This window comes from Atractosteus spatula, chromosome 5, assembly GCF_055471065.1.
Source record: "Atractosteus spatula isolate fAtrSpa1 chromosome 5, fAtrSpa1.hap1, whole genome shotgun sequence".
Classification (NCBI taxonomy): domain Eukaryota; kingdom Metazoa; phylum Chordata; class Actinopteri; order Semionotiformes; family Lepisosteidae; genus Atractosteus; species Atractosteus spatula.
Genome location: NC_142710.1, coordinates 62,394,407 through 62,411,438, shown reverse-complemented (window position 1 = coordinate 62,411,438; position 17,032 = coordinate 62,394,407). Strand labels below are relative to the sequence as shown.

Here is a 17,032-nt window from a genome sequence, read left to right as displayed (position 1 = left end):
ACTGTATTCCTTATAAACATTACAATATAAGCTTTCCCTACAAATTAGGGTTCTATTTGCTTATATTGTATCTGTTTCAATGTAAAAATGATCTGTGCCTCATGGCCATGTTCGTAGACCAATTAATAAATTCTTGGAAAGATGTTTTTTACCTTAGAAAAAAACCCCAAGGCTTAATGCCTTAGCCCTAGTGTCATTTGAAAAATTATGAGGATTCTTGATCATGGCTCAAATCTTACAGTGCAAAGCAACAATACCATCCTTTTCCTGGAAAGAAATATGTTTTAAGTACATCTAAAGATATGATTTATTCCATTCCATGTAAATCATTTTGCAATCTTTTCGTCCCTCGATATTATTAATATTATTCATATGAATGAAGCTTATTTTCTCCTCATGACATTGTGGTATTTTTCTATTCGTCATTGTGATTGCTGTAAGAATCTGGTCTGTTTAAAACAAGGAAGTAATGCTATGTATTTATAGTATTATTGTGTGTTACACGTTAAAGTCACTACCTGAGATTATAACACTTCTCTGTTGCTGTTTCTCCATCAGCCAGCGTTATTGTATCTGTAATCCAGGAGTGGTAAGGCAGTTCAGAAACCCAGATACAATCTTCATTCTGGCTTTTGCAATTATCCTTCTGAATACTGACATGTACAGCCCCAACGTGAAACCAGAGCGCAAAATGAAACTTGAAGATTTTGTGAAGAACTTGCGAGGTAAGCCATCTTTTTTTGCAAGCCATGAAGTAACAAAAGGCCCTGTTAATAAAAAAAATGGATTTCACTTTCTCCTGGGATGTATTGTATGCATGATATTAAGCCTGAACATTTCCAAAATGTCTCAAAGAAAATACTCAAGGCAGCCCCTGTCTATGTTGTGTCTCAATTGGCCTAAACAAAGCTCAGATGGGTTTTTTTTCCAGTGGGCAGATGGTAACAAACTGTGAGTGAAGCCCTGATGGTTTAATACAGGAAGACTGTCATTGAAAAAAATCTTAACAATGTCTGTGTTATTCCTTTTAGAATGAAAATTCATGACCTGTCTCAAATGTTATCAGTCTGACATCTTCATTTTTGATTCCTGGTTAAGTAACGCAGCTGTGGTGGAGTAACTGACTTCTTTTTTATTTTTTACTCTGCAAAAAAAAAATACTTTGCATTTACTTTTTTTAATGCATTTTAAGCAGGAGGAAATAGCCAACACCGTGAAGAACTAATTTCTCTGCCTGCTGGAGCCGTTCTAATGAGACTGGGTGGGGGGGGGGGGGGGGGCGGGGGGAGGGAGTTTGGTGTGTAAGGAACTTCCAGCAAGCGCGGTGATGTAAGCTGCTGTCTTCTTCAGGGGTGGACGATGGCGAGGACATCCCGCGGGAAATGTTGATTGGGATTTACGAGAGGATCCGCAAGCGGGAGCTGAAAACCAACGAAGACCACGTGTCCCAGGTTCAGAAGGTGGAGAAGCTGATTGTGGGAAAGAAGCCTGTAAGTACAAAAACTTCCCTTCCCAGGGGTTCTCAGCGCAACACTGTGTCATCTTCATTTTCAGTCACATGCAATGAATTACTTACTGGACTTAAAGGGGAACTGCAAAGTCCATTTATATTTCAGGGTTAGCAAGAATCGGTATCTATGAGCGCATTTCAAGCCACAATAAAAGTACAATGTACACAGTAACGTGTAAAACCTACAATTTACGTCACAAAAGAGATGAAATTTCCAGGTAGTTGCAACGCCATATTCTGCCATTCAGAACGAGGAGACAAAACGTCCGGTGATGTGTAGCGGCCCTATTACACTGTAAACAGGCAGGATTGCGAATACGTCTCTTTTAATCCAAGAGAAATATTATTCTCAACTTCAAGGGCGATTTTGCTGACAAATACTACTTACTTGTTAACTCTGCTCGCAGGCCTTGTTGGAGCATTTCTGTGGTGAAATGTCGGCTGCACCACCTGTACTTAATTGCTTGTGCATTCACATACCATTAGTCATTCCACTGACTAGTGATCAGGAAGGGCGACCTCGTGTCAAAATTCTTATGAGCTCTCTGCAACATGGCGACTACACAATACTTTTACAAAGTTCGTGAATTTGTCAGATGTGATACCGTCGATTGATTTGTTTTGTTACCGAGACTTAATAATCGGTCTGATCAGTCTGAGACAGATCCTAAATCTGATTGCAGGGTTTCGTTTTTTGTTTTCCTTTGCTTCACTAAACACAAGACCTTGACCAACATATGCAGTGCGTGATTACTATAATACAGATTAAATTGTCTTTTCCACACTCCATGTTATGGAATTGGACTACTCCCAGTAAGAGATCAAAATAGTAATTAATTTTGTATATTATACAGGTATCATAGCCCTTCTGCTTTACAGAGAATTTCATGGTTAATAAATTTAATATTTCTTGAACTCTCGAAGGCTCAGTGCTTTGTTATAATGTTTTTAATGAAGGCTATGATTAATCTGTCCAGACTGGCCTTGGAAGTTATTTTATTACCACTCATCTGTCTTTTTCTTGTCTTTGTCTTATTCTTGTTATTTTTAAAGCTTAAATTTTGATGTGTTGTCTCTGAAATCCCAAACCTCACATGGATGATAATTAGTGAGATTCGTTTTACATGGAATTGTGGTATGCTAAACATGACACACTACAAGACAGAGTACAGTAGTAATTGCAAGTTCTCATAAAGGACTGGCATTTAAAGTTCATGAACTGTAGTTTTACAAGCCAGGGAGAGACATTTATTAATGCTTCACCAGCTGTAAGATATGAACCATCTGCATTTCCTGTAAATGAGAGCATTTCTTAATCAATGAGACGTCTTGTGTAAAATATTGAAATAACAAACTTTTCCTTTATTTGTGTAAATGGACAGTGTCTTGTGTTAATCATTTTTCAGTGTACATTTTTTAACTCACAGTTCGGCCTTTTTATCTCCGAAAGCACATTTCATACGTTAAGAATTCCAATTTTTTATCAATTTTACCTGTTCAGCTGGAGTCATTCATTTTGTCTTGAAGAACCACAAATCCCCCCCAAAAAATCTCTTTTACCAAAACAAAATGGCAAATATTTGGAAAAGTATAGTAAAAGTACAATGACAATAAAAGCCTTATTAGTATATTTGCAAACAACAGCAGCAGGGAGGTGTGCAGTGATCTTGGTTCCCTCTACAGTCTGCCTCACTCCAGTGCTTCCTGTGATTACGTTTTAAACAATAACATGTTAGAATACTTTCTCTCCCACCCTACTCATGCAGAGCAACATTGCACCTCCTTATCTTCAAGAATGACCCCCCTGCCATGCTCAGAATGAGTGTGAAAGAACAGAGCCGCTCATCTCGTTGTTTTATGGGAAAGCTTATCAGCCTCTCTCTAATTCCTTTTACTTTTGCATTATAGATTGGATCTCTGCATCACGGGCTTGGCTGTGTAAGTGTTTTTTTTTTTCCTGCTCAGCTTCATTTTCTACTCAGCTCAAACGTCGATCAGAGTTTATATTCTATAAGAACTGGAAGGTTTTTTGGTGTTTTCCCCCTAAATAGCATCTCTTGACTAATTAATTCTAACTCTCCTCATCAACAACACCTGCCGTGAGAGAGGAGAATAGAATCGCAGAAAGTTCCCATCTGGATAGTGCCTACAGGAAAAAATTCCAAGACAGCAATGAGGCATGTGGTTTGTGGACTGTAGGCTGATGACAGCACATAAAGTCAGTTTCATTATCAGTTTGTATGTTTAGCCAAATACAAGATAAGTGATAAATCCTCTGCTCAGTAACTGGTTTTCCAGACCATTCTGATCTGAAAGCCTGGTGGATAACCTTCACCACTGAGGGACAAGTAGAGAATCGTGCTGAAATCCATCAGTGTTGTTTCTGTTATCCTACTGGTGGTGTAAGCAGTGCATTTTGACATTGAATAAATTAGTTGCATGACAATTATAAATATTTTAAGTGAAACTCCAGCTGCTGGCGAAAAATAGGTTGGTTTGTGAATTTTAATAATAAACTTGAAATGAAAATCCTTTCTTATTTGGGGAAAAAAAACTTTAGCCTTGAAGATTAAAGCAGGTTTGGAAGACTTACAGAATCTAGAACCTTTTAAGTCTTTCTTTTCTCTGTTTGAAATGTTGTAATTGTGTCTCTTTTTGGTGTTTCTGTTAATATTTTTATGATACATTATTAGTTTATTTTGAATAGATTTTATGATGGGAAAAAAACATTTAAAGTGAACCTAATTAAGTACCAAGTGTATTTACATTTTAAATGATTCGGGGGGGGGGGGGGGTATTAGAACAGAACTGATCCCTTGGCATAAATAAATCTGGCAAGTTAAATGACTGCAGAAAAGTAGGATAATGAATTATAAAGTACAAGTATAGAGAAATTCAAATTTGTAAAGGCCTTTAGGGACTCCTGAAAAATAAATTCCTTAATTTATTTCGAATTGATATTGCATTTATCTTGTGAATCTTCTTTGCAGGTGCTGTCCCTTCCCCACCGGAGACTTGTTTGTTACTGCAGGCTTTTTGAAGTTCCTGACCCCAACAAGCCTCAGAAACTGGGCCTGCATCAACGAGAAATCTTCCTGTTCAATGACCTTCTTGTGGTAAGTGGCTTTTTATTAATCACTCGTTGCTCTTAGTAGCCTTGGAGCTGTGAATACGTTGTTACACTTCGAATTCAAAGCACAAGCTACTGTACTTTGATCAGGTTGTGTCCTAAAATTGCAATTCCAAGTTATTTTAGTGGAATTCCCTGCTCTCTGTTCCGTCTTTTCTTATGTGAGAAGAAATATAATCTCTTATCAATATTCTTATTACGTGATTTTTTTTTTAAAAATTGGTCTCTTATCTTGGCTTTAGGTCACTAAGATTTTCCAGAAGAAGAAGAACTCAGTGACGTATAGCTTCAGGCAGTCCTTCTCTCTGTATGGGATGCAAGTTCTCCTCTTTGAAAATCAGTGTAAGTGCCAAAAACTCAGAACCCCGCATGGCCTGTAGCAAAGCATTGATCTACCAGCTGCATGACCTGAGCAATGAGCTTGCCATGGGGTAGGCAATTTGTAGTTTAATTGAATAGAATGTGGTGGTGCATAGACATGCTGTATAGGATATAATTTAGATAGCTTACAAAATGCAAGATATTAGCAGGTGCTTTAAGAAGACAATTTAGAAAGCAAAGAAATTGAAAACAAAACATGAATCAAGTGGATTCATAATTAGTTATGCCATGTCACTTTAATGGCTTGGTTGTAGGTATTGATATATTTATAATTCTCAAGAGCACTCACAAAACTGAATAACCTTTTTACATATACAGTACGTAAAAAAACAAGTTGTCAAAGTTATTTTCCAAACCTTTAAGAAGAGGTTGGAAGAATTCTACTTGGAAGAATTGGCTGGAAAAATAATTATTTTCTCATGTATTACGGCTCTGGAATCTGTCAGGCTTAATGATCTTTTGCTTCTGTTGTTTTTCAGATTATCCCAATGGAATAAGGCTCACGTCAGCCATTCCAGGTGCAGACATCAAAGTCCTCATAAACTTCAATGCCCCCAACCCCCAGGATCGCAAAAAATTCACAGACGATCTGAGAGAGTCCATAGCAGAAGTTCAGGAAATGGAGAAATACAGGATAGAATGTGAGCAGACACTTCCTGCATTCTTTTCACCACTTGAAAGAATTTAGAGACTCTTAAATGGAAAAACTAGGACCTTTTTTCCCTTTTTTTCCCTTATAGACTTATCCATTGCAGCCTGGTCCATCTGCTCTAGAATAAAATCCATCTCTTATAAATAATGCTACTCAGGGATTTGAAGTGGTCAAATAAAGATAAAAAATACAAGTTCACATTAGGAAAACTTGTTTGTTTTCCTCAATATGGTCTGAGTTAGTAAAATTGTATTTCCAACAGTGTTTTTTTTCAACCTGCTTTTTAGAAAATGGTAAGTACCAAATTAAAGTAGGTCTTTGTCATTCAATTCATTTTTACTGGAGCGTTAATTATTGGTCTTATGCCATGAACACACTCCAGGTGTCACCTTTACCTTGACCCCCTGACTGTTCCTTTTATTCAGCCGAGCTGGAGAAGCAGAAAGGAGTCGTGCGGCCCAGCATGTCTCAGAGCTCTGGTCTGAAGAAGGAAGCCGGTAACAACACCCTGAACCGGGCCAGCCTGGACGACAGCTATGCCACGGGGGAGGGGCTGAAGAGGAGTGCCCTGAGCAGCTCGCTCCGGGACCTGTCGGATGCAGGTGAGGGCCTAGAGCACCGTCTGTGCCACAGCAGAATCCTTCACAGGGCCGGTTTACATCCAGCAGGGCAGTCTTAGCCGTTGTTTGGGTGGAAAATCGTTATAAACTCCGGCATTGATACAGCCTAGCCTAGTTAAAATAACATCCCACGTGGCATCACGTGTCGGTGTCTGTGGGATTGACAGACCATCTGTCAATGACCATATGTCATCTGTGTTAGCCAGGTCAAGGTGTGCTGTCTAGGAATATCCATGAAGTTTACCATACTGGAATAAGCGTGCCCACTAGATGAGGACACTCATGAGACCAGAAAACTACTAATTAGGCTCAGCTCCATCCATTTGGTGTGAGTAGTCAACAGCTCAGAAACAACTAAGCTGATTCTGATAGAAAGAGGATGTGACAGAACAATGCATGAACTCTCATTCATCCTGAGTCCTTTCCGGTGAAAGCTGGGCTTCAGCAATGAGAGAACTACTCAAGCATTTTGTGGATGTTGGTACAGTGAAATTTGATAGCAAGGAAGCATATTACACTTCATTACAAGTATACCGTATTATACACTGTAATAGTGTAGTAGACAAACCAAAACAAATGTTGTTGAGGGCCCCTCAGTAACCCCAATATGCTGCAGATTGGACTCCTTGTACAGTCATTGCTTTGTGTGTATTTTGTGCAGTGGTGTTTTTTGTACATTGCACTGATGAATGAAATTGAATGAAGCCTGGTTATGATGACCTTTTTCTCATACAGTATCTAAGGTCAAAATGAGTGTCATCACCACATTTGCTTGTTTTTCCAAGTTTTGTTCTTCTTTTCTTTTTCTTTTTTCTAAGATTTGCGTTTCTGTTCTTATTGTTTTCCATGACATCTCATGTTTCAGTACCATGTGTCTCGCTCGGACATTATCATAAGTAAAAGTTCTAAATGGTAGCAGATGATCATTCGGATCCCTGATACATGTGAATATAATGCTGATATAGCCCAGCTAAACCTAATTGTAATCAGATGAGAAGTCACTTACAGTTATGTTCAGTTCTGCTGTGTTGCTGTGCAGTGCCACTAAAACTAATTGACAAAAATGGTTTTAAATGCATCGAATTTGTGTATAAATTATGATGTCTGTTCTACCATATTGTTGCATTTGCAAATGTCCATTCCTAAAATATGTTAAACCATTTTAGAAAGTCAACAGTCTACTTAGAGTGCATTGGTTTGTTGTGTCACCAAAGACTGGTTTAAAATTACATTAACAAAGAAAACTGTAAAAGATGTACTTTGTATACCCCATTGCACAGCTCAGAAATCACTTCATTGAACTTGGCTAGTAAGTGCCTTTTTTCAGTATCAGTCTAGATTACGATTCACGTTTACCTGTCTGTTAACCATCTTAGGTTAGAAAATGAAATCCACTTAGAATTCCAGTTTTTCGTATGAAGAAGCATTTTGTTCTTTGAGGCTCATTCAAGCAGTTTGCTTTGTTTTATAAGAAAGAGCTGCAGGAGATGTCTAGAATCCCTTTGTTCTTTCGGATTTCTTCAAATACTTGGAAGTTGGTTCCTTTTTATTAGCTTTAGGACAACATGGTGAGATTTGGCTGTTGAGTTTATTTTATTTTGTTTTTTGCATTCCTACCACGTGCCATCATGTTGTTTACTTTCCCAACTTTTTTTTGTTTGTTTTTGGCTTTTTTAAGATGTACCTGTAAAAAGTATTCATTATTTCCTGATATATCTCAAGCACATGCAAAACGATACGCCATGTGGCTGCGACTGTATTTCCACGATTGACCTACTGTTGCTTCAGCGACGTCTGTTAGACTTCACACACGTGTGTGCGTCTTTCACACTTTAAGTGTGTCCAGGCTCAGCTGTTTCAGTTGGAATCAGAAGCCCTAGATCCTGCCGGGTGGCTTCATCTGATTTCACAAAGCTAAAGCAAGTTTTGCAGACGCATTTATATCTCCCGGTGCTGACTGATCTCCATGATTTATCCATGGGAAAGCTCTAGGTATCACACAAAAGAGGTTCGCTGTCTGTTTCCAAAAGCCATTGTCGAGTCTGTAGTGACGTAGTTCCCTCTTGGTCTAGAAAAACACACACCTGTAGCTGTGTGCCTGCTGGAACCGCGGTACTGACCTGTTCTTCCATAGCCCCAGTCTCGAGCGATGCCTGCAATTCCCTCCTCTGCAAAGCCCATCCCTCTCCTGCTAGTCCCAAACTTCAGAAGTCCGTGTCTCAGCTTGCTGTGTCCACAAGCCCCTCGTAGCGCATTTATGGAGGAGGGATATATCTAGCTTATATCCCTCCATATATATCGCCAGAGTTTCTTCTCAGCCTCTAATCTATGGTATTGCATGTCCTGGGCAGGCAAGCGTGGGCGCCGCAGCAGTGCAGGATCACTAGACAGCAATATGGAAGTAAGTAGGAAGCAACTGATGTCTAGCTATTCAATGTGATGATGTGCACTTTGACAAGCATTTGTTGCACCCTTTTTTGCTTCGTAGTTTATCAGTTTATTTCTTCTTTTTTTTTTTGATTAATGAGTAAACTGCCTGCCTCGATTAATATGCATGACTTGGCTGCTTGCCATTGACTTCAGGGAGGCTTATCATATTGTTTATGTGGCAACTGTAAACCCTCTCTTGTACACATAACGAGCATGATTTGACTAATCAGACTAATCCATGTCACCTTTGCCAATTGTTGGTGTCAACCTCAGCTGAATGTTTGTTTTGGGTCATTTCTTTATTTTTTTAGTGTTTTCTTTTGAGTTGTCACTGGAGACCTTGCGCGAGCGACAGCGTTGGTTTTTTTTCGTACTCTATTAAGTCAATACTGGAGCAATTGTCTTAAGTGATTGGTCTTAAAATAAAAACCATTCCCTACCCCACCCCCACCCCTTCCTACATGGATGATTTCTGAACCGGGTTCAGCAGTCAGAGCTTTTAAAATTTGAAAACTATTCAGTCTCTGTAAATGGGGGAAAAACTGGATGGGTGTTAGAAATAGAACAAAATGTGGATTTCATGAGATTTCATTCATCATTACACAAACATTCCACATCTAGGGTTGATGTAGAATGAAAACCTGTGGTTTTCATTCAAGGTATAAACTGCCTCTATATCGAGGATTAAAGGAGCTGTATCCCTCTTCCCATTCCTTTTCCCAAAGAATACATCTCAAAGCTTATAGTTGTTACTAAACATCTGAATCACTTTAATTACTATTGAAACTAGTTTTCAAATTCAGCTTCAGTTTAAAAAAAAAACTACCCGAGCATTACTTTCTGAGATGCATCACGTAATTAGGGTCAAATGTGAATAATATTTTGTAACTACCGTATAACCAATGGATACTGCAACCTTTAATCTAGTGCAGCGCTTATCTGCTGTGGATATGGACATTGCCTGTTATTAGCCTCTGCATGTTGGGCATGCATGTCGATGAAAAATACGCTTCTTTCATACGCGTTCACCATAAAGAGTGTAAGTTGCTTAAATCTGAAATTTGTCAGGAGCGCTGGGGTTTGACTGGTTTTCATTAAGTGAAATAACACAAGACCTCCCTATATTCTATCTTCTGATAGGTGGCGGTTTATTTTCAGTTATGTTCCAAAAAACAGAAAAAAAAATGTTTTTATGTTACATACAGACATGGACAAAGTGTTTTTGAAAGAAGAAACAGAGACATGACTAATTTATCCCCTTTCATTTCCTAGCACTATGAAACACAGGGAATATACAGTATTTGGACTGCAGATTTAACTTCACACTTAACTTTCTTTAAGGTTGAAAGGATTAATCTTGCATGTATTTTTGTGCTTCAAAATATCTTCATTTAGAGCCGTACAGTGATTAAAATGATCAATTTTAAAGGAGACAGAGTGTCAAAGTATTTGAATCGGCAGCAAAATTATTTTCAGTTAAAACCATGGACCTTGCTATCATTTTTAATGTTGAATATTATCTCTGTAATCACCTTTGACATACTGTGTAGAGCACAAAATCCTGTGTTGTTGCGGGGAATCCCTTAACCATGGAGGTTCAAACAGCCTGCCATAGCAGTGACTCGTTACCTTAGTGGACACCTGAGACAGGCCAGGGTTGTCCTGAAGGGTTTATCTGTGCCTCTGTCCAGCTTGCCGTCCTGAAGGAGATGCTGTAGTAATGACATGGCTTTCTTGTTTCCTTCAGGGGTCCATCATTAGCAGTCCCCACATGCGTCGGAGAGCCACTTCAACCCGCGAGTGTCCATCTCGCCCACACCAGCCTATCCCCAATTCCTCCTCGCTCCTGGGAACACTCTTTGGCAGTAAGCGAGGGAAGGCGTCCTCTCAGGGCCACCCTCCTCCTCCTCCACAGCCTCAGCACCCTACTCTGATCTCTCACACTCCGCACCCCTCTTCCCTGCACCACAGCAGCTCAGTGGAAGCGCAGGCCCAGGCGCAGGCCCAGATGCACACTCATCACTCTCAGTATTGCCATGTCCAGCAGAACCCTCCCCCCTACCACCATCACCACCACTACCACCCCCCAGCTCATGTCCAGCACTCCTCTCACCAGTACCACCAGCACTCCTCGCACTCCCAGCACCCCCCGTACGCGCCACACCCCCACACGCAGCACTCCCACAGCAGCCACAGCCAGCATTCCCAGCATTCCTCCCACTCCCAGCATGCAGCTCACCACCACGGACAGCAGCAGCCTCCTGCCCCGGCTCCCAGCAGCACAAAGCCCAAACACAGTGGCATCAGCACAATTGTCTAAACGTCTCACTGAGAAAGACGCAAGAGCGAGGAACAAAGAAGCACGCCTTTGTGACGGTAGATGGCAGATCCGCCTTCGGCAGCTGTGAGGGCTGGTTCTTACAGGTAGCAATGTTTCCAGCTGCCGACCTTGATGCAGATGGGAAGCAGGAAAAAAAAAGGCATCTCAATTAATTTCTTCCATTTACTCAGAGCCTGTCTTCTCCACGAAGACGAATTCCTAACAGACATCACTGGCTTTGTTAATCAGGTTATTGGAAGAGCCTTTAACCATTCTTGGTTGGCGTGTGAGTTTTATTCATCATGCATACCAATCATGTCAGAGCCTTTAGATTTTAGGGGGGAAAAAAAAGCTTTATCTGCTTAGGTCTCTCTTCTGGTCGCTATAAGTTTCTGCATAAAGATGTCTGTCTCCCCTTCATTGAACCAAGGAGAACGCTAACAAAGGAAAGGAGTTGTATACAGATTACGGCATCTGATTTTTAGTGATGGCAAAAATATAAACAGGCTTCTTACGAGCAACATTTAACAACTTGCTTATTAGTGCTTGCAGAGGCAAATTATTTTTCTAAAAATATGATAGCAATATGTATGTTGCTTGTTATAGAATACTTTTACCTAGTACAAGCGCCGTATATAAAATAAAAAGACTAAAGCAACAGCTATGAGAACAAACCATTAAAAAAAGATCAGTCATACAGTAGTTGTTCCAGTATTTACTCAGTAGCCCACAGCTCTCTGTGATGTTGTTTAGCAATCATAAGTAAATGTGCCAATTATTAAAGCATTAAATATTTTAGTCGAAATAAATTGCTTTGTGTATATTGTGCTTACAGTATTTTGTAAAAAAAGAAATATAAAAAGGTCAGAGGCATAATCTGGAACTTCATTGTATTATAATCTCTCTACTGTAGCAGGTATAGTCTCACGAGTTCAAAGAAAACCTCAGCACTTATGCTAGATACGAAATTGAATGATCTGGAATACTGTATCTACTGGTTGCCTTTCAGATAGAACTTTTGAAGGATTTAGACTGCAGCTGCAGCCTTGTCCTGCACATATTCAGCTGTATAATTTATTAAACTTCAAAATGGACGTCCCCACACAGACTCTACCTTTTAAGGTCATTAACAGGGAACAACACTGTGTCCAAGAGCTGAGTCTCCAATATCAGCTTGTAAAGATGAGACACAGCTGCTTGTATGCCATTATCTTATTTTTTTAACTATTTTTTTAGAATATTAATGAAAACAAATTATTGTACATCATTATATTAGGTTTACTAATGGCCTAAACTTGTATGATTCTGGAAGCTAATATATATATATATCTTGCCTGTGGATTTCAAAGTTTGAATTTAAAACTTCTGATCTCAGCAGGGTATAGCAGGGAAACATTCAATTCTCTTCCTTCCATTTCACTGCTCTTCACAAATAACATGGTACTCAGCTGGCTGAGTTTGTCCTTGCTAGTCATTACAGATTTAAAGTAGTATCACATTGCTAATGAGTGGACAATTTGCAGTACCCTACCATAACGTTTTTTTCAAGTTAAAAGACGGGGAACTATTTAAACCTCTAATTTGTTGCCAAGAAGGTAAATGAGTCAAGGATGTATAACTCTGCAGGTGACTGTATGTATTCTTTAACATAGGTATTTTCAATTTAAAAAGAGAAAGAAATATTTTCTATATTTTGAAAAGTTGGAGTTATTTCTTATTATATTTTAGTTTTCACTGAGTTTGAGTTACAGTGATTCTCTAGCGTTTTTGTTTTCTTTCTCCTTCTGTTTCCGGGGAAGTTTGAAAAAGTGAAACAGAAAAGAGTGTTGTGGAGGACAGAGGTGCTGGCTCTCGTATATTAAAGAGTGCTTAACAAAAGTTAGCAAAAATAAAGTGCTTCTGTTTGCTCATGACACATACTGTACATACCGGTAGCTGAATTCAATACTTTGTGACCCTCCATTGTGAGCAATATCAGCAGTATGAAGTTTAGCTCTTTCTCCTGCAGTTTGTTTTCCTAACTTTATGTGCAATATGCATTGTATTGTTTTGTTGGGGAGGTGAGTTGTTTATCAAAATTCAAAAGAATCTCTTCCCTTTTTCTATCTTCCATTTTGTTGTTTTTTTAATTCTCAAAAATGTACTGGATCATCTCTCAGCGGATTGTGGGCACACTACCAGGGTCCCTTGAGGACCTGTTTCCTGCAGTAATAAGGAATGTCTAAAAAATATTCTTGCATGTCATGTTAATATTGTGAGGCTATTCACTACATATTGTATCTTTGCAGAATATCAGTGTTCCTGTTTACTGTTGTTGAAGTAAAATGTTCACATATTAAAATATGTAGACTTTTCTTCATACCTCTGTACCAATAGTAGAGTCTTTTTTCATAAGTTGTTCCAGAAGAGATTAGATAGGATGCAAAACTATTTTTTTCTTCCATTCTGTAAATACTACTGTAGCTAATACCCACGCTCACCTGCACGCAGACTGTAGTGCAGTGATTGAAATGAGTATAGATACTGTTTTTCTAACTTATGTTCTCTTGGTTTTGCAACACAGGAGAGCGTAGCTGAATAAAGTAATAGGGGGATGGAGATTATGTTTTTCTAAACTTGTTATTGGTGGTTTCAAAAAATAAAAAAATACTGGGGCCGTCAGAGGCAGAACTGTGCTATAGAAGTTAGAGGAGGAAGAAGCATCTAACTTAAAAATCATTAACACATTCAAACGTTTTAAAACTGGTGCCTAAACAAAAAATACTAGGGATGACAATGAATGTAAAGGGGTTTTCTTAAATGGCATTAATATTGTGGGGGTTTGTTGCCCAGCTGCATTTGGCTTGTTCAGTGTTACTCAGATTGAATCAAGTGAATAGCGTTAATTTAAATAAAATATCAAACTGTGTCAAGGTTTTATACTGGTTTTTTAAAAAAATTATCAATTCTGCAGAACAACGCAGAACATCCCAAAAGTGAGTATCTGTAATGAACACCAGCTCACTCCCTCAACAGATCTTTTCTGGGACAACAGATATTAAGCGAATGTGTCTTTGTATCTTTTTTTAAGTTAAAAGAATGAGTTGTATGGCAATGTAAAAAGAAGAAAAAGAACTGTAAAAATCGACTTTAATATAATGCACACGTATTGTATTGCTTCAAATATGTCTGCAGCCATTCACTGTGGAAAAATCCCATAAAGCACTGCATGCAGCAGACGCCTATAGTTTCTTGTTAACTAGAAGCTGATGGAAAATCAGCTAATGTATTTTATTTTGGTCTTTCGTTTATTTTTACTTTTTAAGTGAATCTCTTGACGTTGACTTGCTGTTCCATATGAAGCTGTGTGTTACTACAGTCCGGCATGCATTTCACTATATACTCATTGTAAAATACCATTGCACTTCTGTCTGCAAGCTGGGGAGTGTTAGTGTGTATATATCTAATAGGAGGGGAGATCATATCTCAAGGAACAAGAAGGAGGGTTGGGGAAAGTGGGGAGGTGATGATGGGAAAGGGGACCAACAGAAAAGTCAACTTGGGAAACAAATTGTATATAGTCTGTATATTATTAGTATTCCAATACAATGTCTGCAGTCACACTGAGATTGCATTCTTGTCTCCTCCCTAGGAAAAAAAACTAACATTTAGCTTGCTTCTGCGTTAAACTGTATTGAACTGTTATAGGATTTAGGTCTTAGGAACAGACTGTTAAAGAATTAGCACAGCTTTTCATGCTTGTCATGAGCCGCTTCTATTCTTTCAGGCTCAGAACCCATTCTGTAAGTACAAGAGGAGAGAGGAGTGCTTTCATTTTAATATGCATTCTGTTTGTAAGTAGTTAATAAGACCCTATCGATGTAAAACTATAACTGTGATCATGTGGAGAACGCAAAATAAACAGTATAAGACTCCTGCATTTGTCATTTTTACAGGGTGAAAAAACCAACATGAAACTATTTCAGCACCACATCACCCATAAGCAGCATTTACCTGTTGATGACACTGATGTTCTACATGTTCTCCATATTCTGTATCAGGTGATCATTTTTTACTTTGTTAGAAGGATACATAGGTCATATTACAATATAGCCCTGGATTGTGAAAGATTCTTCAGACCTCCTATTTTGTCCATTGATATTCAAGGTGACACGAAGTGGTTTTATAAATCTATACACTATAAAGCATTTTTCTATTTCCACCTTTACATTTTTTAACAGTCGTTTTGTACCAAGTAAATTTTGGTGTCTTTAAAATATGAAAATGGGGTTTAAGTTTATTGTTGAACACCTAAATTCGCATCCAGATTGTAAAGTAATTAAGAGACAAAGCAGATGTTGAGATGTGGTGGCAGTTGCATTGTTGTTTGCATTGTTGTTTACAATCATCCTTGAATTTGGGGGGGTGTTCAAGCATTCCCCCAAGTTAGGGGGTACATTAAGGGGCATTTCCCAAATTAGGCAGCACTACATATCCATAAGAATGGAAATTAAAAAAGCTCAGGTGAAACTCAAAATAATGCAGAGTTTTAATGCTTAGCAGTCTATACCTAATAAAAGCATTAATTTATTCTAAGGAAATGATTTATCAACTTAATTACTACAAAAAAAGCATCCCATTATATTAATTTATTTGTTGGTATAATGGTGCCAGGAAAAAGTTCTTAAAAAATACTTGCAAATCATAATTGTGGTTAGGAATGAGATTATTTCTTTTTCACAATTGCTAACACACATACACGGATATCACACCATATTCCTGTGCTATAGTCTAAAGGTTTTTCTTCAGTCAATTTAAAAAGCCATGTTATGGGCTTTTTTAAGTTTTTGAAAGACTTTCTCTCTCTCCTCTTCAAATCCTACCTCTGGGAGTTCTTACACATTGGGAAGCTTAATAAAGGTAAGCTGCACCCCAGGGTTGTGTGAATGACATGCACTAGTCTTTGAAAAGTGCTGTGGCTGTGGTGTGTATCTTAGCTCTCGCTGAGGTGAACAAGATTAAAATTGTAGGTAAACTGCTGGGCCAATGGTGGAGGTTTCTGTAAAGCCATTTTTACAATCCTCACACTATTAAATGAAGATAAAATGATCAGATCTTTTTCTGTTGCATTCCAGAACGTTCCTATAACCTGTATCACATTAGTATAGCCCCCATAGAAACACAGACACAGTAGAAAACTTGTATACTGTGCATATTATAATGCATTCCTGCATTTGTAAGCTTTATAAATCTCTGGCATTGTCAGATAATCATGTCCTGTACTAAATTTAAAAATTGTACTGTGTTAAAATTTGATACCTACAGTGGAACATAAGGTGAATACAAATTCACTTCATATATATCTGGTTTTGCAAAAATGTATTTTTTACTTCTACACACTTTAATGTACTAAATAGGTAATATTCAACAGATTTATTGTGCAAAAGTTAAGAGTATGTTGCATGTGTTTTAAAAACTTGCAATGATGATTTTTTTCAGTTGTAAAAAGAGGTATTGCACCTGGACTACGAAGCTCTATCCTTTTGTGTTATTAAAGTTATAACATATAAAAATATTACACTGTACATGCAGCATTATTTAGAATGTGCAAAAACTATCATCAGCTTAGCAGTACTTATTTGTTGAAAGACAGCTCGTGAACTTCAATGCCCCTCTGTTCCCGATAACAAAACAACACTGCTTGGTTTTGAATTCATTCCAGAATCCTAAAGCTATCAAAGTGACTGACAAGTCCAGCTTGTGATGCTTTTCAAATTCATTCATGTCTTGTGAAGAAATGCAAATTTCTCAAATACTCTGAAAGTGTCAGCTATACTGACAGGGTCAGTCCAGCAGATACTCAGTAAATTGCTGTACTTGTCACTTTGGTGCAACACTAAGAGTTTTACTCTGGGATTGGATATCTTAAGAACCTTGGTCTTGATCACATATAGTAATAAGGATAAGTGGTGATTCAGAGTACAGAAAATCCAATTTAATAAACATTAAA

The 17,032-nt window shown here is 38.3% G+C and overlaps 1 protein-coding gene across 5 annotated transcripts in view; it reads left to right on the top strand.

The window, feature by feature from the left end:
* iqsec1b (IQ motif and Sec7 domain ArfGEF 1b) overlaps positions 1–14,957 on the top strand; it is a 203,608-nt gene extending 188,651 nt beyond the window's left edge. For 4 of the 5 annotated variants that reach the window (XM_088916107.1, XM_088916109.1, XM_088916112.1 and 1 more), the window contains 9 exons: positions 559–725; positions 1,351–1,490; positions 3,419–3,448; positions 4,501–4,626; positions 4,883–4,982; positions 5,501–5,662; positions 6,099–6,275; positions 8,645–8,694; positions 10,471–14,957. In XM_088916107.1, the coding sequence (XP_088772233.1) occupies positions 559–725; positions 1,351–1,490; positions 3,419–3,448; positions 4,501–4,626; positions 4,883–4,982; positions 5,501–5,662; positions 6,099–6,275; positions 8,645–8,694; positions 10,471–11,043 (1,525 nt within the window). In that variant the 3' untranslated portion in view covers positions 11,044–14,957. The remainder of the gene's footprint in view (positions 1–558; positions 726–1,350; positions 1,491–3,418; positions 3,449–4,500; positions 4,627–4,882; positions 4,983–5,500; positions 5,663–6,098; positions 6,276–8,644; positions 8,695–10,470) is intronic. The other variant, XM_088916110.1, reaches the window with a different exon arrangement.
* The last annotated feature ends 2,075 nt before the right edge of the window (positions 14,958–17,032 follow it).